At 37.8% G+C, this 26,892-nt stretch overlaps 1 protein-coding gene across 2 annotated transcripts; it reads right to left on the reverse strand.

Annotated features, from left to right (window-relative positions):
* Positions 1 to 15,159: 15,159 nt before the first annotated feature.
* Positions 15,160 to 17,950, reverse strand: LOC142634274 (aspartyl protease family protein At5g10770). 2 transcript variants are annotated; one of them, XM_075808570.1, is made up of 3 exons: positions 17,607 to 17,950; positions 16,272 to 16,625; positions 15,160 to 16,193 (listed from the first exon to the last, which is right to left on the reverse strand). In XM_075808570.1, the coding sequence occupies exons 1-3, from the start codon at positions 17,767 to 17,769 to the stop codon at positions 15,355 to 15,357; spliced, it is 1,356 nt and encodes a 451-aa protein (XP_075664685.1). In that variant the 5' UTR covers positions 17,770 to 17,950; the 3' UTR covers positions 15,160 to 15,354. The 2 variants fall into 2 exon arrangements, with proteins under 2 accessions (XP_075664685.1, XP_075664684.1); XM_075808569.1 differs by having other exon boundaries at positions 15,160 to 16,625; positions 17,607 to 17,948.
* Positions 17,951 to 26,892: the final 8,942 nt, after the last annotated feature.

Below are 26,892 nucleotides of genomic sequence, written 5' to 3' on the forward strand. Positions count from 1 at the left end.
GATTAAGTAATCTCTTATACTTTACACTAGTATCACTATTTTTGACGAGAAGGACTAGAAAATCCTAAGAGAAAAGCATAAATAACCATCCCACCACTTTTGCCCACCAATCATAAAATGACATCGGTATGCTTCAGCATAGCAAAAGTGCAATGTCAAAAAGCTTAACGTAATTGGGTATTTCTTTTCTCTCTCTTATATTCCCATACACGATATGCTTAACAAAAGAAAAATATGCAAAGAAAAATTAAAGCAAAAGAAACAAAATGCTTTAAAATATGATTGCAAATGTGTATAGTCCCCATCAAGCAGTTATGATCGTGTGTGAGTTAGATTGATTTACTCATATCTCAAATCATCATAACATGTAGACACTCATGCAATCTTGCGATGTTTTTCACACACAGCACGCAATATTCTTTGCTACTCTTGATACATGTGCAAGTACAATATGATTGGCCATCACAAGGTTTACATGCGTTAATGTATGCTCACTAAACTGTTTTAACTTGTTTTTGAAATATAAAATTGGTTAGACATGTTTAGTGTGTGTGTTTTTGGATCTATGTGCTTAACATTTTTCTTTTGAGAGATGATTTTGAGAGCTTAAAATGTTGGTTGGATCCTTGGTTCAGGAGCATGTTTGATTGCATTCATGTCTGTGTTTTTATCTTCTTTGAAAAACTATTTTTAAGCAATCTAGACAGCTTCTCGATAGCTCCTCGATCCATTGAGAAAGTTTATGTCTCCTCGATAGATGCTCGATAGCTCCTCAATCCATCGAGCCTCTTTGCTGTGGGAATTCCTAGACAGCTCCTTGATAGCTAGCTCGATATATGTATCTCTTCAAGCCTTTAAAACTCGACACCTCTCGACACCTCTCGATCTGTCGAGAATTATGAGATTCTATAAATAGGACCCGTGCGAATTCTTTCTCATTTCTCTCGACTCCTGTAGACTCTTCACCTCCCAAAACCTCTCTCTTTCACTCCAAACTTCATTCCCAAGAGTTTTTCGGCCTAAAGATCATCTTCTTTCATCTGGTATGATCTTTTTATCTCATTCTATCATGCATTTCATGTTTTCTAACCTAACTTTTGGGATTTTTAAAAATTATAGGGTTTTTAAAATTGATGAAGTTTTTGTGAAGTTTTTGGGATGGGTCTTGTTTAAGTCATTTTAAATCATCATGCATTGCATCATATTTGCATTATAACAATGTCTTATGCATTTTAGATGCGTGTTTACTTTGTTGCAATGTTGTGTGCTGGTAGGTTTGGATTGGGTTGAGCCCATGATGTATTTAATTTTGCATGTCACATGTTCATGCATACGTACCTTCCATTCTTTTATATTAATATATTGATTGTGTTGGTGCTTTTCTGCATCTCTCTCTCTCTCTCTCTCTCTCTCTCTCTCATTCTTTTGGTTAGTTGCTCGATGGAACCTAAACGAAAATCTACTCCGTCCCGGAATCCTCTTCGTTCCGGGGCATCGTCTTCTGATTCTACCCCCTCTCATATCTGGTTCCGTGATGATAAAGCCCGTAAGGACTTTTCGGAGAACTTTTCTAGAAGAGGCATTCATTTGGAATGCCAAGTCATTTTATCGAACTTCTATGATGTTAGGATTAGTGCCCTTAAATCCTACTGTATAATGCTATGTATGATATTATGTATTACATTATGTATGACATGATGTATGACTTAATATTATAATTGATAAAGTTGTTTCATTATTATCTAAAATAATGATAACATGAATATAGGACATTATCATATAGTCCATGAGATGCATAGTATGTGATTTATATGATTTAGTCATAGAAGATATAAGTCATAAGTTCTTTGTAAACTCAGAATTTGTAGTTTGTAGTCGGTGATGAAATTGGGCATTTCATCTGCGAAGACTATAACGTATCAACTAAGATGATTTGTCTTGATCATGGAAATGGAGACTTCTAGTTGGTATGTTGATATGTTTTAAGAATTAAGACATATTGAACTGGACCACTGTGAGATTTATTATTCTCCTAACGATTGTTAAATGAATAATAGATCTCACGACTTCTATTTACATGAACTCTTAATCCTGAGAGGATAATGGACCTGATCATGAAGTGTAGGTTGCTTTGATATATCAGGAGTGAGATCTAAAGTAACGGTCAAAACCTCAGTATGTTGGGCAACCACATTTAATGTTGATGGAACATATATTCTCAAGATGGAATTCATAGTCTCTTAACAGAGATATAAAATATTCCCTTGAGATAAGTTTAATGGGTTTAGTTATTCAGAGAGTTAGGCCTAACCACTTTGGTAAGAAGTTACTAAAGTATATATTTATGAAATTGGATTTCATAAATATATGTTGAATAACTTTAAAGGATTAAGCCGGGTACTCAAGGATAAGATGTAGTAATTTACAAAGTGGCAATCTACATTCATGACTTTGTATTATTATGAATATTTTATGAAGGGGTTGCATGTATAATAAAGTCTTGAGATATAATTTATAAATAAGGCCTAGAGTGCAATTATATTTATATAGTGGTGTTAAATATAATTAATGATAACTTTAGACTTGTTAAGAGTTGATAGAAAATCCCAAGGCCCATTGGAGATAGTGTATTATTGGTCCCTTTTGATCCCACTCCAAGCCACACACTAAAGCCCAATTGGAAAGACCCAAAAAGCTAGTCCAATTAGATAATCAGTTATAAGGAGATAAACATATAGAATTTTAAGAGATGAAAAAAAAAGAGACACTATTGTGAAATGGTGTGTATGTGAGAGGAGACACTCTATCATTCTCCCTTTGAAACTGATTGAGAGACCATACATCTTGGGCGTAAAATGGAATTGGAGTGAAGATTAAAAGTGTTCCTGAGTACTTCAATCTTTGGTTTTGAATTTCACCGCACCAAGGTATGCTCTCTTGTTCTAGAATTTTAAAATTTACATAGTGCATGTTATCAATTGCGAATGAAGTAGATCCGTTGATTTTTCGCTACGTACATGCATATTTCCTTCAAATGGTATCAGAGCGGTCTTCAATTCGAATCTGTACAACATGTTTTGTGAATTTTGGAATTAGAAATAATAGTTTCATGATGTTAGAAGATTATATATGTATTTAATTTTCTGCATTGTTGTTGAAACTATGATTTGATAAAAACTGATATTGATGTTATGATGTTGTTTAAATTTGAATTTAAGTATGTTAAATTGATCTTTAAGGCTATAGCATCAATGGAATTTAGTTTCATATGGTGGTTGTTTGTTAATCGAAAATGGTTGAAAATTGTTCAGATGTTCCCTTTGAAAAGCTGAAAACATGGGTTTTTCGCGGGTAAGCGTTACTCCCGAAATAGTCGCGAGATAGTCGCGAAAGCTTTTGTCTGAATTTTGTGTTTTCACAAAATATTTTGCGGGTAAGCTTTACTCGCGAAATAGTCGCGAGACAGTTACGAAATTCTCTGTCTGATTTTTGTGTTTTCATTTTTTTACCAAAATGCATTTTCGCGGGAAAAGCTTAGTCGCGGGATACTCGTGAAAATGTCACTGAAAAGGAATTTTGAACTTTTTCTAAGTGTTTTCAAATATATAAAGTGTAAGGCTGTGTGTAATTAGATTATGCATGTTTTATATTTAAAAACCTTTAATTTAAAACATCTAGTGGGAGAGAGATACAAGGGTTGGATCTCACATCCTCCATTAGCTGTTTATAGTAGAATGATTAAGCACCTCGCCTTGGCATATATGCCTTGCTCCCTTCGGAGGGTGTTTAATTCATGGTACTACAAAATAAGCTTTTTAATGATGGATGATATGTATTTTTACATTAAGAACAACCACGCCACCGTGGAGTTATTTAATGACTCATATAGAATTCAGTCAATAGTGTACACTAGACTAAGTTTAATGTTAACCTCCCTTTGGAGCTATTTCATTATTACTTAGAGGCTAAAAGGAATAACAGCATATTATTAGTGTTTGATAAGAGTTATTTTGATAGCACTAATAATGAGAATAGTTCTCAATCAGTCATAGCGTATATAATTTACTTGCTTCCAAGGAATTTTAAACATGGAATTGAGTTGTCGTTGCATATATTATTTTATGGTTTTATTAAGGTTCCATATTATATGCTTATATACTAAATTGATAATGTCCAGTTTACTTATTATATTCATGTTTATTATATTCAGATTTGAACATGACATCATTTAGCCCACTTATTACTATTCTTAATCAAAACAAACTGACTGGATCCAACTATGTTGACTGGAAAAGAAATTTGGACATTGTTCTTACAGCTGAAGAGTAAAAATATGTGCTTACTCAACCTTGTCCTAGCTTTCTTTCATTAGATGCTCCTCCTGAGGGAAAACAACGATATGATCGTTGGCAGATATCTAATGAAATTGCCAAGTGCTATATCCTAGCATCCATCTCAAATGTTTTACAACATCAAATGCAGGATGTAGAACTAGCTTCGGACATCATGCTAAGTCTGAAGGAGATGTTTGGTGAGTAAGGCCGTTCTGCAAGGCAAGAAACCATGAGGCAGATTTATAATACAAAGATGGCTGAAGTTAGTTCAGTGAGGGAGCATTGTCTTACAATGATCTCTAATCTGAACACATTGGAAGTTTTAGGTGTCGACATTGATGGAGAATCCCAAGTGGATATGATACTCCAGTCACTACCGAAATCATTCAAGGAATTCAGACTTAATTATAACATGAACAAAAAGATTTATTCTTTGTCTGAATTAATGAATGAGTTAGTGGCCGTAGAAGGCATCCTTGGTGCTTCTAGTGTTGAAGCCAATGTGGGCGAAGCTTCTACTTCTCAACCTAAGTCAAAAGGCAAGGGTAAGAAGAAGAAGAAGAAAGATTTCACTAAGCAAGAGGGTAAACAAATTGCCTTAGGGGTTGCTGACAAAGGAAAGAAAACCAAAGGCAAGTGTGTTCCATTGTAGTGAGAAAGGACATTGGAAGAGGAATTGTCCAAAGTTCAAAGCTGCTAAGAATAAGGGTATGAAAAATTCATTTCTTCTTGAAATATGTTTGGTACAGAATCCCACAGATTCCTGGTGTATGGATTCAGGTTGTACTAATCATATCTGCAATTCTTTGCAGGGGTTTCAGGAGACCAGAAAGCTGAATGAAGGGGAATTATTTCTTACTTTGGCTGATGGGAGCAGGATTCCGGTTGTAGCTGTTGGTGTTATTAATTTATGCATTGAGTCTAGAGTTCTAATATTGCAAGACTGTTTGTTTGTACCTAATGTTCATAGAAATTTAATTTCTGCAACTTATTTAGGTAAACTTGGATATTGTATTATCCTTAAAGACAATGTTGTAATGAAGAAGGGTAAAGTGTTTATCTGTTCTGGCAATATTGTGGATGGTCTTTATATTTTAACTCCTGATAAGCATGAATTACATAAATCTGAATTAGATAATGACTCTCATGTAAAATCATTAAAGAGAAAGTTTCCTTCTACTAATGATGCATATCTTTGGCACTTGTGTTTCAGTCATATTAATTCAAATAGGATTCAAAGACTAATCAAAGATGGACTTTTACAGCCCATGGACTTTGATGAATTTCCTATTTGCGAATCTTGTTTAGAAGGTAAAATGACCAAACGACCTTTTAATGCAAAAGGTAGAAGAGCCCAAGAGCTGCTTGAATTGGTTCATACGGATGTATGTGGTCCTATGTCAACCCAAGAAAAAGGAGGTTATGAGTACTTCATCACTTTTACGGATGATTGCTCAAGATATGGTTATGTGTACCTAATGAGACGGAAGTCCGAAGCCTTTGAAAAGTTCAAAGAGTTTAGGGCTGAAGTTGAGAATCAATTAGGTAAATGCCTAAAGGCCATTCGATTTGATTGAGGTGGCGAATACCTTCTTGGGGATTTCAATGATTACCTAATTCAGAATGGGATTGTATTCCAATTGACTGCACCTGGAACTCCTCAACAAAATGGTGTAGCGGAAAGAAGGAATAAGACTCTTTTGGAAATAGTTAGGTCCATGATGAGTTACTCAACTTTACCAATTTCTTTTTATAGGTATGCCTTAGATACAGCAATACATCTTTTAAATTTAGTTCCATCAAAATCTGTTCCCAAAACACCTATGGAATTGTGGAGTGGGCGTAAGCTTAGCATGAAATATCTCCACATTTGGGGTTGTCTAGCACATGTGCTAAAGGGGAAGCCAGATAAATTGGAACTAAAATCAGAAGTATGTTTGCTTGTGGGTTATCCAAAAGAAACTAGGGGTTATTTATTCTATAGTCGTAAGGATAACAAAATTTTTGTTAGTACAAATGCTAAATTCTTGGAAAATGACTATATGAATAATTTCACTCCTAGAAGTAGAGTTGTCTTGGTTGAAATAAGTGAACCTGTAGTTGAAAAACCAATGGATGAAACTAGGGATGATGTGGTTGTATTAGATACACCACAAGATATTACTCATGAGATGTCTAGTACACAAGTGCCTTGTCGTAGTGGGAGAATTGTTTGGCCTCTTGTGAGATTTATAGGTTTGGGAGAAACTTATGAAGCTATCTCAGAAGAGACTGAATCAGATCCTTACACTTATGATGAAGCAATAAATGATATAAAAGCACATCATTGGGTCAATGCTATGAAATCTGAATTAGATTCCATGTATTCCAATCAAGTTTGGGATCTTGTAGAGGCGCTTAACGACATTAAACCTGTTGGTTGCAAATGGGTTTACAAGAGGAAGAGAGGGATAAATGGAAAGGTTGAAACCTTTAAAGCAAGGCTAGTGGCGAAATGGTATACACAAAAAGAAGGTATTGATTATGAAGAAACCTTTTCACCAGTAGCAATGCTAAATCTATCAGAATTCTCTTATCCATTGCTGCTCATTATGATTATGAGATTTAGCAAATGGATGTCAAGACTGCATTTCTTAATGGCAATCTTGAAGAAGAAATCTATATGATGCAATTGAAAGGTTTCATAGCAAAGAACCAAGAGCATATGGTATGCAAGTTGAAAAGATCCATTTATGGACTTAAACAAGCATCTAGGTTATGGAACATCAGATTTGATCAAGCAATCAAATCATTTGGTTTTGAACAAAATCTTGATGAACCATGTGTGTACAAAAGACATCAAGACAAAGTAGTAATGTTCCTAGTGCTTTATGTTGATGACATTTTACTCATTGGGAATGATGTAGGGGTAATGTCATCGGTAAAGGTTTGGTTATCAAACCAATTTGATATGAAGAACTTGGATGAGGCTAACTTTATTCTAGGGATCAAACTTTATCGAGATCGCAAGCTAGATATATAGATAAGGTTCTAGAACGATTAAGCATGCAAAACTCCAAGAAAGGATTACTTCCTTTCAGACATGGAGTTCCTTTGTCTGATGACCAAAGGCCTAAGACTCAAGAGGAAGAAAACATGACGAGACAAGTTCCTTATGCTTTTGCAGTAGGAAATCTCATGTATGCCATGCTTTGTACTAGACCAGATATCTGTTATTCAGTTGGCATGGTCAGCCGATATCAATCAAATCCAGGACCAAAACATTGGCAAGCTATAAAGCATATTCTCAAGTATCTTAGGAGAACGAGAGATTATATGCTTGTTTACCGGTGTGAGGATTTGATTCCCATTGGCTATATAGATTCATATTTTCAATCGAATCTAGATTTCAGAAAATCCACTTCAGGATGTGTTTTCACCTTGGGAGGTGGAGCCATAAGTTGGAGGAGTGTTAAGCAATCTTGTATTGCGGACTCCACCATGGAAGCCGAATATGTTGCTGCTTGTGAGGCGGCAAAGGAAGCTGTTTGGCTCAAGAAATTCCTTTCTGATCTTGGTGTTGTGAGAATGGAACAAGTTCCTATCACATTGTTTTGCGACAGTAGTGGAGGGGTTGCACAATCCAAAGATCCAAGAAATCACAAGAAAGGAAATCACATTGAGAGGAAGTACCACATCATTCGAGACATTGTTGCTCGTGGAGATGTAGTGGTAGCAAAGATTGAAAGGGCAAATAATCTAGCAGATCCCTTTACCAAAGCCTTGCCTCAAAGGACTTTCGAGTCACATTTGGAGGAAATGGGAGTTAGATTAGTGCACAATAGTCTTTAGGGCAAGTGGGAGATTGTTAGAATTAGTGCCCTTAAATCCTATTGTATAATGCTATGTATGATATTATGTATGACATGATGTGTGACTTAATATTATAATTGATAAAGTTGTTTTATTATTATCTAAAATAATGGTAACATGAATATAAGACATTATCATATAGTCCATGAGATGCATAGTATGTGATTTATGTGATTTAGTCACAAAAGATATAAGTCACAAGTTCTTTGTAAACTCAGAATTTGTAGTTTGTAGTCGGTGATGAAATTGGGCATTTCATCTGCGAAGACTATAATGTATCAACTAAGATGATTTGTCTTGATCATGGAAATAGAGACTTCTAGTTGGTATGTTGATATGCTTTAAGAGTTAAGACATATTGATCTAGATCGCTGTGAGATTTATTATTCTCTTAACGACTATCAAATGAATAATAAATCTCACGACTTCTATTTACATGAACTCTTAATCCTAAGAGGATAATGGATCTGATCATGAAGTGTAGGTTGCTTTGATATATTAGGAGTGAGATCTAAAGTAACGGTCAAAACCTTAGTATGGTGGGCAGCCACATTTAATGTTGATGGAACATATATTCTCAAGATGGAATTCATAATTTCTTAACGGAGATATAAAATATTCCCTTGAGATAACTTTAATGGGTTCAGTTATTTAGAAAGTTAGGCCTAACCACTTTGGTAAGAAGTTACTAAAGTATATATTTATGAAATTGGATTTCATAAATCTTCACATGACAAGACCGGTTTGGGCTGTACCGGGGAAGGAAGCTCCAACAGTGAACCGAAGAAGGAAGTAAGGTTCATATCAACCATGAGTGTTGAGAAACTTAAAGAAGTGATGCCTGAGACTGAGACCCCTGCTACTTAGAAAAGAACCATTGGTATAAGACCAAAAGATAAAGGGAAGTCATTACCCAAAAAATCAGAGAGGGCCTCAAGTGAAGCATGTGTGTTATCATTGTGGCATTCAAGAGCACACAAGACCTAACTATTTCAAGCTTCATGCACTCAAGAAAGCTTATTTCATGTGTGGCCAAGAAAGTTCAAAGAAGAAACCAAAGGGAACTAAGTCTAAGGGAGAAAATGAAGGACATCTCATTGGAGACGTCATGGAAATGCTGAAGAACATCTCTCTATGCCTTGCTAGCTTCACTCCGAGGTTGGAAAGCTATGTTGGTCGTCCCCCTCCATCCAAGGCTCTCACCCAAAACACTCGAAAAGTGTGGGTGAAGAAGGGTACCCATGCATAATTATTTCCTATGACCATGTTTTAATTCTTTCAATGTTTAGGGTCACAGGTTCATGCATCATGTCATGCAAAATCTTCTTGTGTCATTGCTTCCGATTCATAGCATGTTTCTTTCGCTAGCTGTTTTTGTTTTTGTTTTTATTGATCTTACTTTTCATGTTATGTTTTTGAGTGTGTTGAAAAATTCAAAAACTCATAAAAATTGAAAAATCTTCAAAAAGTTTGATCGCTTGTGTTGCGTATATCACATGTGAGTTTGGCCTAGTACTTTTGTACTAATGGCGTAGTGCATTTACGAGCTTAGCTTGTTTTGTATGCACATCTATCTTTGTGGGACAAATCTTGAAATCTATGTGTGATTGTTGTAAATCGATCTTCAAGTTTGTCATGAATGATTAGTCAATAGTCTTGTTGGTCTTGATACATGCATAGACTTGTACCTATATTTTTTCCCATGTTTTTATGTTTTTTTCTTAAAGAGCTTATCAAATGTAAATCTCGAAATGAAAAGAGATATTGAGCTGTAAAATCTGTTGCACATATTAGTATTTGACTAGGAAAAAGGGAAAGCGACATGTATTGTAATGTATGGTGCCTCAAAAAACCAAAGGCTTACTCACAAAGTTGAAATATCAAAAGTTCAGGCATCAATCTCAAAATGAGATGTACTTTGTTCAAAAATGATCATATGTTATGTTTTGTAATGGAGCCAAACGAAAAGCTTCAAAGTTATGTAATCATTCTTGTGGGAGATCATATATGTTCATTTCTATAATTGAGATAGTCCACTTGATTTAGTACTAGTTGTGTATGACTTGATTGAATTGATCATTAAAGCTTCACTCTAGACTAAGGACTATTCCACATTTGATACTCACACATAACACACAAGACTTTGTTCAATGAATGCTTATTTCATTTGTGTAATTGTACATGATCAAATGTGATGTGTATTCTCAATTGCTTGCCGATCATACCCAAAAATATTTTTGAGTATTTTATATGTTTTTGAAAGTATTTTTATACTTTCGTGTTTTAAGTTTTTGTTCAAAATGCATTTTGTGTTTTTCTTCAAAAGCTGGTTCAGAGGCATTTTCGCGAGCAGCTCGCGACTTAGAGCTTCCCGCGAAAAGTGCTTAAGGGAAATTAAAAAGTCACATTTTCATCCAGAGAGTCTCGCTACTACCTCGCGAGTATTTCGCGACTAAACTCTACTCGCAAAATGTTTTTAGGCAAAAACTAGAAATTTTCAATTTCATACAGAGGCTATCGTGACTGTCTCGCGACCGTGTCGCTACTAAAACCTTCTCGTGAAAGCTTCTATGTGTCTTGCGACTAATTTCGCGACTGTCTAACCTGCGAAAAACGTGTGTTTTCAGTTTTATAGGGCTAATGTGACTGAGTTTTGAAACATTTTTTTTCCCACACTTTGCCTCTCTCAAACCCTTCTCAACCAAAAACTTACTTTCACTCAAACCCCATCATTTTTAAGCAAAATCTCTACAAAAATCTCTTCAAGGTATGTTTTTCTAAACATTGTTTTCACTTTTGTCTTAGATTTTTGCAGTTTTTAGCTTAGGGTTTTAAAAATTGGGGATTTTCGTAAAATGGGTTGGGGTTCTTATTTTTTGTGAAAATTTCTTCCAAATTTTGATTGGGCTGAGTCCCATTTGCTGTGTTTGTATCTATGTTGGCCCCTTGTGGCATTCTAAACATGTATTGAGGCAGATTTCTTTATGTTCACGCATTATTTATAGGTGTTGCTCACTGTTGCATGTTAGGTGTTTGACAGAATGTCCGAGTGACATCCTTGTGTTGTTTTGGACTCAAATGAGTTCCAATGCTTGGGTTTACTATTGATTGAACATGTTTAACATGTTTTGGTCAATGGGTGTGTGTTTTACACACTTTTCCCATTTTGTGCCTCACAATCCCATGCCATGCCATGCATCACCTAGGCACACAATATGCATCACCTGCTGCATACACATGCATCATCACATGCACACACATGCACAGTCACTTATTTTCTTGCATTGTGTTTATCTTTACATGTTTCAACACTTATAACATGTTGTTTTGAGTTTGTTATACTCTATTTTAAGATGTTCTTACTTCTGTTTTGGACTAACTTGAATCTAATCAAGTTTTGTGGTCTGTTTTATGTTTCTGTTTTTTCTTTTTGTGCTTTATATTTGTTTTGCAGATGTCTCCCACCAAGCATGTTGCTAAAAACCAACCTCCAAGCGTGCTCGCACGGATTCTGACAACTTCAAGTCTATTGAGGTAGAATTGAAGTACAATGACTGCTACAAAGGAGAAACCATTATCATGGAAAGGGTTGTGAAGTTGGATACCCTTGAAGACACTTTCATTCCCGATGTATTCAAGGAAAGGACATGGACAAAACTGCTGAATCCAGTTGGAGTAGTTTAATTGGAGATTATCAGAGAGTTTTTCTCCAATGCTAGTGTTGAAGGGGATAATATAAACTGCTGGGTAAGACACAAAGAGTTTGTCATCATTAGGGATAGCATTCAGGAGTTCTTAGAAGTTCGTCCTCCCTCTCAACCAATCACGATGCAATATGACGATAGATTGGAATCTATTGAGGAGATGGTGAAGATACTTGGTGGTACTTCTAAGAAAAGCTCCTTGAACACAATCCAATTCAGTCTAGAGATGAGGACCCTTGCTCATGTGATGATCAACAACTTGTACCCTGTCACTAACTTGACAACATTGTTCAAGCCAAGGACCATCTTTTTTTTCGATCTCTTCACCCACAAAGAGATTGATATTTGTGGACACATTTTCCACCTATTGAAGAAGAGCATTGAGAAGCAGAACTCCAGAACAGTTCTGCCATTCCCCTCACTCATAATGGGCCTAATTGCAAAGACAAGGCTCAAACTTCCGAGTGGTCTCATGTGGTTCAGAGGGACTATCCTATTGGTAGACACACAGTGACTCGAAGCACAGCTTACATCAAAAGATCAAAGACTGGCACTTCTCAAATTCCAAGGGCTGCTGTTCAAGAAGAAGGTGGAGACACAGAGGATGAGATTGATAGATTCACTTCTGCCCTAGAGACTTCCGCACAGCCATCCTCTTCAGCACCTACACGAGGATCTGATCGTCTTGATCACCTTCTCGCAACGATAGATCAGATATATGGCATGCTTGAGTCTCATGTGCATCATACCGCAAATCAATTTGCTTACATCCAAGGCCAAATCACTGCATTATCATCTTAGATTGAGGACATGGCTGTGGCGCAAGGATCCGTTCTAGCTCCTTTGGCCATTTCGGTCAAAAAAGGGGAGAAAATTTTGAGGGGGAGTAGCTCATTTTGAGGGGGAGCATAGAGCAGAGAGCATAGCGGAGCATAGTGTAGCACATGCACTTTATAGACTTTTGGTTAATTTTTGGTGGTTTAGTTGTTTACTTTCTTTTGCCATAGTCTAGAACTCTTTTATTTACATTTCTTTCTTTTAAAGCTTTAAGTACTTTGATTTAAATTCAGTTTAATATTCAATACTTTGTATTTATCTCATTGCTTTGTAGCATTTTTTTGTACTTATAGTTTATCTTGAGTACTACACTCTTGTGCCCTTGTTGGATCTTGTATCCTTAATGCGAATACTTTGGTATTTTGCATTGGTTGAGTGTTTTGGACATACAATTGATTCTTGCTTTGCACTTAATTGCATTGTGTGTCCGGATGATCGTTTACTAAGTTAAATGATCATTGTAGTCATTCCGTAATTATTGTTCTTGTATGATCAAGTTATGCTTCATTGTTTATATCTTGATTTTATCTTGATCGCATTATACTTGCTCCTATATGTACCTTGTATTCAACTTGTCATGAGCTTAATGAAAGTTTTGTTTGTGTGCGAGTGTTTCAAGATACAGATGTATTCGTGCAAGTGCTTCACAGCTTCTAGATTAGGTGTGAGTGAGTTTTGCCACTATTCCCAAACTCACGTTTAAGTTTAGAGTCTGTTATAGGGTGTTTTGTCACGGAATAGCCAAAGAGGGAGATTGTAAAGTTGTGATTTACAACTACTTTGTGTTGGCTTTAATTCCGTGCCAAATTTGATTGTAATTTTTATTCAATCTTTTGTACCCTGTATTTTATGTGGGATTATATTGTAAGAGTTGTGTGATAGAGAGAGTGTGTGAAGACTTAAGCATTTGAAGACAGAAGAGTTTTCGCGGGTAGCTCGCGACTAAGCATCCCGCGAAGTGATGCATGTGCCTTGCACATGACTTGAATGCGAAGAGTCATAACAGATGGTGACAGCTGGTTTTCGCGAGTGTCTCGCGGGTATGGCCTTCCGCGAGATTCCCGCAAAACTATCTCTTTTGTCCTATCTACTCCACTACCTCCTCATACACACTATATATACCATCATTACCCACATATTGAGTAGAGAGTTTTTCAGAAGAGAAAACCCTAACCTCAAACCCTTGAGAGTGTGAGATTGTTATACCCACAACTCTACACACCATCCATTGTGGTTTTTCTCTACACCTACCTCTCCATTTCTAAATCCTTGAGAGGTTGATAGCATAAACACTTACCACAGCCATACTGAGTGTCCAGTGAGTTTTTGGTGCTGCTGGGATGTATTGGAAGAAGCCAAGCTTTGACAGATGCAATCAGGCGCATTGCGGGATCAAGAAAGCTAGACAAGATACGGTTCCGAGAAGCATTGTTGGAGTAGGAGCTTAGAGGGCTTAGGTGCATTAGGTAGACTAGGCTTGGAAGGTTTTTTGCTATTCATGTATCCCAACTTATTGTCTAGTGGATTGATTTACCACTTGGAGGGCAGCAAAGAGGTTTTTCGTCGAGTTCTTCGGTTTCCTCTTCGATAACACATCGGCGTGTTATCTTGTGTTTGCATCTCTCTTTCCTACTCTTTTAACTTTCACTTTACTGCTGTGTTTTATTGAATATGGCTTAGAGTAGTTGTATTGTTTGTTCACTCGCATTTGCTCTATTCTGCATTTAGTTTAAGTTAGAGTATAATCAACCGAGCCGTAATTTTTAATTTTGGGGTCTAAATAGCTTTTGTGTTTTTAACACAAATCCGAGCTTTGAAAGTACATATAGAATTGATTGAGAGACCACATATCTTTAGCACATTGTGGATTGGAGTGAAGATTGAAAGGCTTCCCAAAAAAGTGCAATCTTCATTTGTTTTGAATTTTGCTGCATCAAGGTACGCTTTCTTGTTCTTTGTTTTTAAAATTCAGATGTTGTAAGTTATCTCACATGAATGAAGTAGATCCATTATATTCCGCCACGTGTTTTGTATGAGATACAAAACTGTGTTTTCCATGTCTTTTCCCAACACCCCACATGTAACTAGACTTCCGAACTCGTGAATCAAGATTTTTTTACCATTCATATTAGATTAGGTAAAATGATTTTTTTTCTTAGCCTATGATTGGTAATAAAATTAAATAGAGTCAAGTGACCAATCATACCTTAGAAAAAAAATCCAATAATTGGTGGCAATTTTGCTACCTTTGGTAATCATAAAATAAAAACGACTCAATTCAGTCACACACTAAAAGTTACTCTCTTTCATAGCACCGGAGCCCATGCCACAGTAAAAAGGAAAATCAACTCTCCAAAAAGTGAGGCAGGAGGCGTGTGGCTCGCCGCGATGGGTGGTCGACCACCACGAGGCATCAACTGTGATCAATATACAATTCAAACTTTGGCTCTCCACATTAAAAGTAAGTTTATTACACCGAAGATACATTCTGAAAAGTCTTAAATGGCGTATGTGTTTTATATCATTCTCCATTCCACAATATAACTACTTATATGGTATGAAAAGATACTGCCTCTGGATTTATTGCCAATGGAAGCTTTTGGGTTTGTTTGGAAGAATTATATTCATCAGCTGAAGCTGCAAGTTTCTCCAGCGAATCCAAGCTTGGACAGTTTAGTATCATATATAACCCTTTGGTTCTTCTGCTGATAATTCCCAATAATACCAATCTCGTCTTCGTAGGAGAGACTTGCAAGCGCCAAACAAACTTGAGATGCATCAGTCTTTACGAAATAAAGGATGCCAGTAACATCCACGGTCAGTTCTGCATTACCCTCAAACTGCAATTTTATTATAGGAATGTTTACTTCATCAAATCCACTAAGGTTAAAGCAGGTGTCCAAGATAGAATATCCAGGTGCTTGAGGAAACCCGGAAAATTGATTCTGAAACTCTGCTTTCACAGCCTTGTAAATTGATGGAGCAAGCCTTGTAATTACCGTCCCGGAATCAATCATAATTCCACCATTAGCAAAACTTGGATTTTGTAAAGCCACCCCACCAATGCTTATACCAGTAAGGTTGAGAAAATAGAAGGTGGATAGCTGTGGATTAGGGGCCATTTTGGTGTAAGAAATGGGAGTGTAATTCTTGAAAACTGAAGAATCTCCACCCATAACTAATGAACCAGATTCCCCAGCTTCTGTTGAAGGTAGACAATAGGAGAAAACTCCTCCAAATAACGCAGAAGTTTGAGAAATCACTGACAGGTCACTCCTTCCCAGACCCATGAGACCTGAAGTTCCCCCAAAAAGACCTTTATTGTTCCTACCACAGCCAAATAGAAAATTATTCACAGGAGTCGTTCCAAGGTTGAGATGCTCACGAGCTAGCTCACCGCTGGTATAAGACCCGTCTCCATAGTTAACAACAAAGTTACATGTCGTTTGGTTGCTCCCACATACTCCTGAATTCCCAGTAGAAAATTGAAGAGATTGACAGGTTGTAGAATTGCACAAAACTGATTGGTATGAAAGGGATGTACCAGGGTTGAATAGAGGTTCTTGTTGATTATAACATAACTTGCAAGGCTGACATTGAACCCATGTCAGATCGCTTCCAGTGTCCATGATCACTGTCATATTTCGGACTCCCAATTCCACACTGACAATGTAGTTTAGAATCCCAAGTTTGAGACCAGAAGTTAATGGGATTTGAGTTTTTGAAGCATCTTCGATATTCATATGGGATGCCGTGTTTTTCATCCGCGATTGCAATGAGTGGACATGAAAATCATCCAAAATTAAACGATTCGGCTGCTTCTTATTCCAGTCAATGATATTTCCAGAGCAGTAGTCTCGGTGCTTGATTTCCAATATAGTTGCACCATTCTGTCTCCCTTAAAAACACTAAACAGATAAGAATCTCGATTCTTCTCAAAATATTTTAAAAAAAAAGATAAGAATCTCAATCATAATGACATGCTCATGTTACATTCTCACAAAATATATATATATATATATATATATATTCAAACCTAAAAGAAAATCTAACTAAATTCTAAACTGGAGTCTAATTTTGCGTTATGTGTCTCATTTAATTTTTAAATCTACGTGTCAAGTGAATTATTAGGTGCAAAAATCAAAAAAATTAAATTCAATTAAATTCCAAATTGAATTTTAATTGGAGTTCAATTTTGCGTCATATGTTTTATATAATTTTTTTTAATTTTTGTGACAAGTGAATTATTGAGTGCAAAAATCAAAGAGTCTAAATTTAAGTAGATTCTGCAGTGTATATATATATATATATATGTGTGTGTGTGTGTGTGTGTGTGTGTGTGTGTTATTTGGATTGTTTTTAAATGTACTCGTATATATGCACAAGTTTACATACTAATGTGTCCTAAAGAAAAAAGCAAGCCCACAAAGGATAATAGATTAAATGATCAACTTGATATGATAATAAATATGCTTAATGAATTTTAAATAATGTAATAAATAAATGTATGAATTAATTTATATGATTAGTGATACATTAATTTATAAGGCTTATGTAGTAAAATTTACATTATATTACTTTATTTATCTTTGTCAATTAACCAAAGAGCGATAGTTTCCACCAAAAGAGGCTAAAAATAGATTATCAACGATTTAAAGCAAAGCAATGCCAAGGTATATTTATCAAGAACAGTCAGTTTCACCCTAACACCATAAAGAGAGAGAGAGAGAGGATACTGGCATAAAAAAGAATATAGTTGTAGACAAGAGATCCCAAAGTGGAGAATGAAATAAAGTTACAAAAGCTACGGTCAGCATAATTAGGTAGATTAGTAGTTTCTGAGCTATACTTTTTTTTTTTTTTTGGTGCCAAAACTCACTTGATTTCCTGGAGAGGCAACTTGGTGGACTGCTTTGCGGTTTCCATTGAAATGTTTGCAGGCTGAGGACATTCTTCTGTTGATAACATTGAGCCTCATTTGCAAAACTGAGGTAAAGAAAAAGAGAGAGCAGCAAGGGCAGAAAAGGCATTGTCTTCACCATGGTTGAGGGAAAGCGCACAGAAAGATAACAAATGGGTTTGCAGAGAAGAGAACAATGAGAGAGGGAGTGAGAAGCTAAGCGGTGTGAAGAGATTCTTGGGAGTTGGAGTTTGGCATTAGAACAAAAGAGGAATGGCTGGCTTTAGGACCCACTGGTGCATGAGAAATTATTGGAGTTTCACGTGCACATATTGGGAGGTGGAGGGATTGGAAAAAGTGATTCTAGGTGATGAGGTGGTCGGATTGACAACTTGTGATTACAATGATTTTATTGGTTCGTTGAGTTTCATTGATAGGGACTCACCCTTCACGGAATCAACTATGTCACAAGTATCATACTCTCTCTCTCTCTCTCTCTCAGATTTGAGGCATTCCGTGTCTTATATTGTCTCCTATAATGGGAGTCGTACATTTGCAAATGCATTCAGGTAAAGAAAAAAAAAGTTTGTAATTGCTTAGACAGTATGCAAGATGTTCTCGCTCTCTCTTTAGGAACAAGCAGAACTTGCTCGGAGTAATAAAAAGGTTAAAGATGTCAACCACTTAGGGTTCAAGGAAGACATTGGCTCTAGCCCTACCTCTCTAATTAACGGATCTGGCAATCAGCCCCCCTCAGCGTCGTTCAGGGTGGGAGAAATCCCAAGAGCCTATACTCAAGTTTTCAACTTTGTTGATCTTATGGAAGATGATGTTGAACCGGATGACAAAATCAGAGTGCTTAATGCATAGACAGGTCCCTCGAAAGCGTCTTGTGAAGCATAACCCTAATGTCATGGGTATCCATTCATCTGTCCATTCTAGCTTCGTATCCTCATTCAAGAGCTTGAACAAGGGATTGAACATGTTGATCAACTGCGCCATAAAGCGAGCTATGCAATTGACCCTTCCTAAGAAGCTTTAAACTTGTTTCTCGGTTTTCGAGGCAGGCATGATCTTGATGCACTAGATTTTTGCTAGGTCCACTTCAATTCCTATCTGGTTGACTATGAAGCTGAGCAATTTCCCTAAACTGGCTCCGAAGACGCACTTGACAAGGTTAAGCCTTAACATGTACTTGCCGCACTAATGGGCATTCAGATTTAAATGGAATCCTATAGACAACAATCTCAGTATCTAGTCCTAGCATATCTTGATAAGACCAAGCAAAGATTTCCCTGAATTCCTTTAACAAAGCTATGAGCTCATCTTACATGTCTTTAGGAAAGTTTACCTTGATCTTGACGGGTTTTTCTATCTCACCTTCATCGACTAGGTTTATCACGTCTGTCTCCTCTATAATAGGCATGGACCCATCGCTCTCTCTATTCAAAGCTTCTAGGATGTCTTGAGGTAAGTTCAAGACCTCTTCCATTCCTTCAACGTCATGATCTAACTTTATTGTCTCATTTACATCACCTACACCTTCGTTATGGCAAAGGGACGATGTGCCCACTTAGGAATTAGAACAGATCCTATAGAATGGAGCATATATAGAGAAAGATGTAACAATTTTCACACACATAATCATAGAAAAGCAAATAAAGAGAGATGAAAGAATTTCTTGAGTAATACGATGAATATTTCATCAATGGATTATAGGTAGGGGGAAAACAAAGTTCATGCCTGATAATGATAAAGGGAAATGCTTTTTTTTTTTTCTTTCTTCTAGGGAAACAAACTAGGGAGATGAACAAGGAATAGAAATAAAGCATGAACATAAGCGTGCAAAACAAACTAGATATGTTATTCCAACTTTATCGGGAGGCTCAATCACTAGATGATGGAATACTCCTTACTTGGCTAGTGCAATCACAAAGCAAGGCCCGATGGTCCAAAGGCTTACCACCTCGCTTTGCATCCCTGGTCGGATAGTAGAAGTCAGATTATCCTCAGGAGAAATGATAGCGTTCACGGAGAACTCTTCGAGATAGAGCTGAATAATGCAAGCTAGATTAGGCTCTTCATCTTCCAATTCCTTGAAAGGTTCTGACATAATGACCCCGGCTGGACCCGAAAAAGTTATTCTAATATAGGGAATAGACATCCCTAAAGTGTCGCACTTCCTCTTCTTGCATCTATTAGCTTGAAAGAGTTCTTCATGAGTGGGTTCATACCCCAAGCCCAATATTCCTTCATTATCTGAGAGTTCAATGAGAGTAGGGCTCCCCTATCCTATGACTCCAAGGCCTTGGCCTAGTTTGTACCTAAACTTGAGCATTTCCTTTGCGATCATTAGAACTGCTGCGGGCCAACCAGACACAGGCTCTAAAACATTATGGATCGTGGAAACTAGCTCGAAGATATGGAAAGAAGCTTTAGGGAAAGAATTGGCATCGATGTAGGTGATAGATGTGTCCTGGAAGATATTCATGGGCTCTTCAGCCATAACGGTGATCAATTGATTTTCCCAAATGAATTTGAGTCTTCTATGGGAGGTAGACGTGACTGCACCTATTGTACGCAATCAGAGTCTCCCTAAAAGCATGTTGTATGGATAGTCGACTTTAATCACTTCGAAGTTGACCATGAAGTATCTTGGGCCAATCTCAATCATTAACTCAATTTTGCCTTGCACTTCGTGTCACATGTCGTTGAGGGCTCTGATGATCATAATGCTAGGCCTAATAAGAGACATATCCACCTTCAGGCGCTCAAGAGTGGCCATTAAGCAAACATTTAAGGCTGGTCCATTATAGATTAGCACCTTGGCGACAATCATGTCTTCACACTTGACTATGATATGCATGGCCAGGGTATGATCTTTACGTTTTGGAGGCAACTCCTCATCTGAAAAGGAGACCTAGTTGGTGGTCAACACCAATGGTACCAAACGCTTGACGGAGTAGTCTATGATACTGGTAGGAACATGCATTTCCTTCAATACCTTCAATGGAGCTTCACAATGAACCTCGTAAGATAGCAATAGGGCTAAGATATACATCTGAGCAGAATCACACTATAATCGGCCTTTCGAATGGTTTTCAAGAATTCCTTAGTTTCTTTAGTGGTGACCTTATTCTTGATTTGCTCGGCTATGCTTTTGCCAATCTCTTTCCTCCTTTTTTCTAGTTCCTCAAGAGTATAACATTGACCACTTTTAGTGAGTTCGGCTAGGCCTGAAGAGGTATTAGAGCAAACCTTTTCCTTTCCAGTTCGGGTGGAAATCAAAGTTACATCGTACTTCCATGGGATACAATGGCTATCCTTGTAAGGGATGGGCTTCGACATACGGATGACCACTCCTTGGATAGACTTTGGCAAGACTAGAGGATAGAAACCTTGAATGGCAGGGACAATGTCAGTTCCCTTCTAAATAAAGCCTTCGATGGCTGGCATGGTTTGTCCTTTCTTTGGAGCTAGCACCCCTAAATCCACAAGTGATTCTGTAATTTCTTTGATAATGACCAAAGTAGGACGAGCTGGAGGAATCCTACATAAGCACTCATGTAAGTATTCGTCCCAATCCTTCCTTGATCCTATTGACAGAGCACTGTGGCTAGTTCCTGCTTAGGTACTTGAAGGGCATAAGCTGGCTGCCATGTAATCGCTCCTTTGTATGGATTCTTTTTTGATCCACATGACACCACGGTCGGCTAGACTTTGCACTTATGCTTGGAGCACTCTACAATCGAATAGGGCATGTCAGTCCCTACTATCACAAAATGAGCGAAATCCCCAGTCAAAGCCTGGAACTGCAATGATCTCGAGAACAATGTGACTTTCCTAGGCTAGAGCCCATAACATAGCTTTCCAAAGGAATGAGGGAGATGAGAAATCAGGGATCCTCTCCTCTACTATGGAGATAGCATTCACATTACCTTTCTGATGAAGAGGCATGGGGTTAGTGATGGCATTTGGCCCAGTCGTGTTGTCGAACTGTACTAACTTATTGTCAATAAGGTCCTATATTCAGTGTCTTAAATGTATGCATTCTTCCAAAGTATGCCCTTTGGCCCCAAAATGGTGCTAACATTTCTTGGATGGGTCAAACCTAGGGTAAAGGAGGACCGTCTTTAGGTTTCACGAATGTTGGAGTCACTAGCTTCATCTCCTATAGATAAGCATAAAGATTTGCCATGGGCATGGGTAACGGAGAGAATTTTCATGGTTCTGCCTTGGGATATTAGGGTGGATCGGGCCTTCCCCTCTGATTAAATGCTTGTAAAGGCACTTGGGCTGGCTAAACATGTTGCTAATAAGGCTGGGCATGTAGGGCTGTATAAGCAGAAATAACACCTCTCGGTCCTTTAGGTTTTTTGTCAACCATATGAACATCAGCTTCCTTCCCTCTGTGTTCGACTGCCTTCTTCACTTGTTATTCTATCATAAAATTCTTAGCCTCGGAATCAACTATTTTCTTGCTCTTAATGCCCTCATCAATGCACTCCTTAATAGGAATCAAGCTTGTGAAGTGAGTGACTTGGGTACTAGTCATCTTCTTATAGTAAGGAGGCTTAAGATTATCACTGAACCATTTGATCATTTTGTCTTCCGTCATAGAAGGAGCACTTGGGCGGCTAGCTTGTGCCACCTTTGGGCATACTTATGGAAAGATTTCCCATTCTTCTTTTATGTCATCTAAAGAACTATACAACCGGGACCTATCTCAGTATTTAACTGGTAGTATTCCAAGTATGCATTAGCCATCTCTCTGCTAGGCCAGTTAAGCTATCAAGGAAAATCTGGCGAAGCAATGGTTGATTGTCTCTATAGGGTTCCATCTTCCTACAAAACATGTGCAAATGGGTACAAGGATCTCCAATGCATCGTATTTGACAAACTTAGGTGCCTTGAACTTGGGAGGCATAATGAACTAAGGAAAATTGGTCATACTGTCTAGATCGACACTTCCTTGAGCCTTGGAACCCTTTACGATACAAATTTTATTAGTCAGGGTCTCCACTTGACTTTTGACTTGACTGTAACCAAACATTGAGGTCTTATCCTTAGGAGGTTCCACTTCTTGGTTATTCCCTTGTGAGGTGAATGGTGGTGAAGTTTGGCCTTGATTCGGATCTGGCGATGGCTAGTTCTCAATTTCAGAATGGGCAAGGAGCCCTAGGGAATGGGACCAAATGATTCTCGGTTCCCTCCTACAACCAATTGTTGCATCATGCACATCATTTCTACCATCTGTTCTTTCATCTACATGAACTCGGCAACACTTACTTCAGAAGCTGAAGGGTCACTAGTAGACATCTTTCTAGTACGAGACCTAGAGATAGAGGGATCACGACGTAATGGTAACTTAGACTATTTCCTTTGAGCAATCTTTTCTCTTTAGGATCTTGGAAATGAAAAGAATGGGATGGGCATGAAATGAGGTACGTTTGAAAATTTGACAATGTAGAAACACAAAATGAACACGAAGTTAGTTTAGGTTCTTGCTTATGTAAAATGTACCTATCATTTTTGCAATATTGGCTTGGACCCTTGATCGTGAATTTATCATGGTAAGTTTCTATAGTGATGCGAAATTAATGCACAAGCTTTGCAAGTAACTAGAACTTTCATATCTTGCTTGAAATTGTAGGATGGACCCTTCTCTTTTGATTACAATGGAAGCAATGCTTTTACAAAACTTTGGCTTTTTACAATGCCCCCAAAACATGGGCTATATACAATGGTTGCAATAGCAGGCCTTTTATAATACAAGGAAATTCAAATTTACAATGAAAATACTTCATTCTAGATGGCTTTGCCTTCTCAGAGGAGATCTTGGACTCTTGGAAATGTCCTCCTTGGTGCGGAGTTTCAGTTACTTGCCACAAATTTTATCTATACACATTTACATGATGAATTCATTAGTGTATGCATGCATGCCCTTGTAGGGTTGGAAACACTTAGGGACTGGGTATGATCTAATGCGCAAGCAACGAGGTTTCTTTTCTCTAGGGGTAAATCACAGATGCTGTGTAAACAGGATGGATAGAACCTGTCGTAGAGCACAACTCTTTGACGCAAGCAAAAAGGTCAAACCTGCAAATGGAACCTAGGCACTTTCTCCTTGACTCATTTTGAAAACAATCCTAAGAATGATATCTTACCCTAGGCTTGGATGTTTACTCAGCTTTGGCTCTTCCTAGTCCTCACGGGTTTTCACTTACTCTAGGCCAACTATATGAGACACGTCTTAACAGGTAAGTTGGTCCTATTCTTAGGGGAGACGTCGATCATCTAATCCTTCCCTTCATAGAAGTTATGGGATAGAGCAAATCAAGGGGGCCTTTTCAGCATAATCCTATCCACCCATAGACCCAAAAAAAGCCTACGATTCAGCATTCAACAACTATTTAAGGTATACGCATCCAGTATTCGCCTTTAATGTTGATTCTGGGTTTGACCCAATATGAGGGTTGATGTCATGCATTTTGAAATGAAAGGGGAAAGAATTTCCAAGCACAATAGATATATGAACTGATAAAGGTAAAGCAGAAATTAAGTCTACTACCCTAGGTTTGCACATGCAAAGGAAAGCTGTAAAGTGTGCTTAGGAAAGCAGAAAAGCTTCACATGTATGAAAATACCTTAAAGACGGTTGTGAGAGACCGGAAAAAACTAGCTCCCAAATGGTGCTCTCAAAAAAGGGTGAAGCATCGACACCTTCCCTTTTCAAGATTATGTGTGGAGTTGTACTTGTTTTTTGTTACAAAAAAATAAGAAGAAAGAAAAAAAAATACACATGGTACATATCTGAATAATACAACCTCTCATTAATTGAATGAATTAAAATTTAATAAAATGAAATATACATGACTTTGTTTCCTAGATTACAATCTAGTAAAAAATTAAAAAGCTTTGTTTCCTAGTGTAAGGTTGAAATTTATCAACCACTTTGTTGGCTTTATTTCGTGCCAATTTGCTTGTAATTCAGCACTTAGAAACCCTGTTTTTAGGTGGGATTCATGTAAAGGTAGTGTGTGAGAAAGTGAGTAGAAATGCTCAAGACTGTGCAGTGAAGCAGGGACTCGCGGGTGGCTCACAGCTTGCAAGCCGCCAGCTGATGCACACGAGTGAAGCATGCAGAGAAGATGAATAGTCACGCCAGCTAGAGCACTACAGGACAAAAACTCTAGTCTGGCCATTCTATTTGTTCGCGGCTTGAACTCCCGACTCAGTCAAATCACGAGGCCAAGTCGCCTGTTAGCTCTGTTTTAAAAAACCTGGCTTTTCGCATTCCATTCTCACTCTAGTATAAATACCCCTTATACCCACGAAATATAGAGAGCTTCCAGAGAGAATTTTGAGAGAGAAACCCTAAAGAAAAATAAGATTGACTCATCCACAATCTTTACATAGAGACTCTTCAAATTCCTCTACTCTCTTCCTCTCCATTGTTACATCCTTGAGTGGTACATTACCAAAACCTTTTCTCACCATACCCATATCTGTGAGAAGGCTGTTTGGTGCTTTGGGAAGCAATTAGGAAGGGACCAATTTCATTATTGGTTGATGCTATGGGCTATAGCGGAATTCGGTAAGCTAAAGAAGAAATAGGTTCGGCACAACCTCGTTGGAGTAGGAGCTTGGAGGGCTTAGGTACACTGGGTAGATTAGGCTTGGAAGGTCTTTTGTTGTCCATGTATCCCAACTACATTCTTTAGTGGATTATTAACCGCTTGGAGGGCGGCGGAGAGGTTTTACGCCGAGGGCTTCGGTTTCCTCTTCGATAACACATCGTTGTGTTGTCCTTGTGTTTGCATCTCTATTCCCTTAATCTTTGCCATTTATTTTCTACTGTGGATCTGATTTTATTTGGTTTAGATTATGTTATCAATTCTATTTTAGCTTATTTACATTTTCCGCACGTAAATTGTTTGTTAATAAGCTTGAATTGGTAATTTGTATTTTGGGGGTCTAAACGTTCAAAGGTCTTTTATACACATATTGAACTTTCAATTGGTATCAGAGTGGGTGCACTCTTGTGGTTTAAACACCTTAGTGCGATCCTTGACCCCGCATTGAGATGGACCGGTCTCAATCTTTGAATGCTCCACCATATTTTGATGGTAGCAATTATGCCTTTTGGAATGTATGAATGAGAGCATTCTTATGTTTAATAGATGAATCTGTTTGGGATGCTGTTAATGTTGGCTGGACTAGGCCGGAGGCAGCCCTCACGACGTCTAATGCAAATAGCAAAGTACTTAACTCTATTTTTTGTGGTGTATCTCCAGATGAGTTCCACAGGATATCTCACATAACCATTGCCAAGGAGGCATGGCAGATATTGGAGACCACGTACAAGGGAACGAATAAAGTTAAAGACACCAAGTTGCAAATGCTGACCACTCGATTTGAGGAGCTGAAAATGAGTGAGGATGAGTCCTTTGACTCTTTCGATAGTAAGCTAAATGAAGTGGTCATCGGCAAGTTTAACTTGGGAGAGAAAACGGAGGACTTGAAAGTTGTACGAAAAATTCTTTGTTCATTGCTAGAGAGCTTCCATGCAAAGGTGACTGCAATTGAGGAGAGCATGGACCTGGATGAAATCAAAGTCCAAGAGCTGATTGGCTCTCTCCAAACATATGAGCTTTCATTGCCAAATCAAAGAAAGAGCAAATCACTTACTCTTAAGAAGATAAATGAAAGGGTAGAAACACATGACTCATCGGATGAGGATGTAGTCGAAAAGGATGTAGCTTACCTTGCATAGAATTTTCGCAAATTCCTGAAGTTCAAGAACAGTGGGAAGTTTGGGGATAAAGGGATATTCACAAGTTCCGGAAAGGAGAAAAAGGACTTCAAAAAGAGAGACGGGAAGGAATCCCAATCTAACCAAGGAGTTACTTGTTTTGAATGTAATGGGCATGGCCATTTCAAAAAGGAATGTCCTAATTATTTGAGATCGAAAGGGAAGGCTTATGCCACCACTCTCAGTGACTCAGATTCTTCCACCTCTGATTCAGAGGATAGTTGTGATGAAGAAGGGAATTTCTCAGCGTTCATGACTATTGCTCATGTTGAGTCTTCAGAGGACTTGAATATGCTTGTGCAAGAGCTTAGGGAGCATAGTGATGAGGAATCCATGGGTATTATAGAAGAATCGGATGCTAAAGAAGATGAAGATACAGCTAGTATTCAAGAGAACTACAATTTACTCCTTGAGAAGTCGAGAGAGTATGTGAGGGTGGCCAAGGCGGCT

This window comes from Castanea sativa, chromosome 5 (genome assembly GCF_040712315.1).
Source record: "Castanea sativa cultivar Marrone di Chiusa Pesio chromosome 5, ASM4071231v1".
NCBI lineage: Eukaryota > Viridiplantae > Streptophyta > Magnoliopsida > Fagales > Fagaceae > Castanea > Castanea sativa.

Coding starts and splice junctions, on each gene's coding strand:
- LOC142634274 (XM_075808569.1), bottom strand. CDS start 17,769: ATGGTGAAGACAATGCCTTTTCTGCCCTTGCTGCTCTCTCTTTTTCTT. Junction 16,626..17,606: donor TTGCCTCTCCAGGAAATCAA/GTGAGTTTTGGC, acceptor AGTGTTTTTAAG/GGAGACAGAATGGTGCAACT.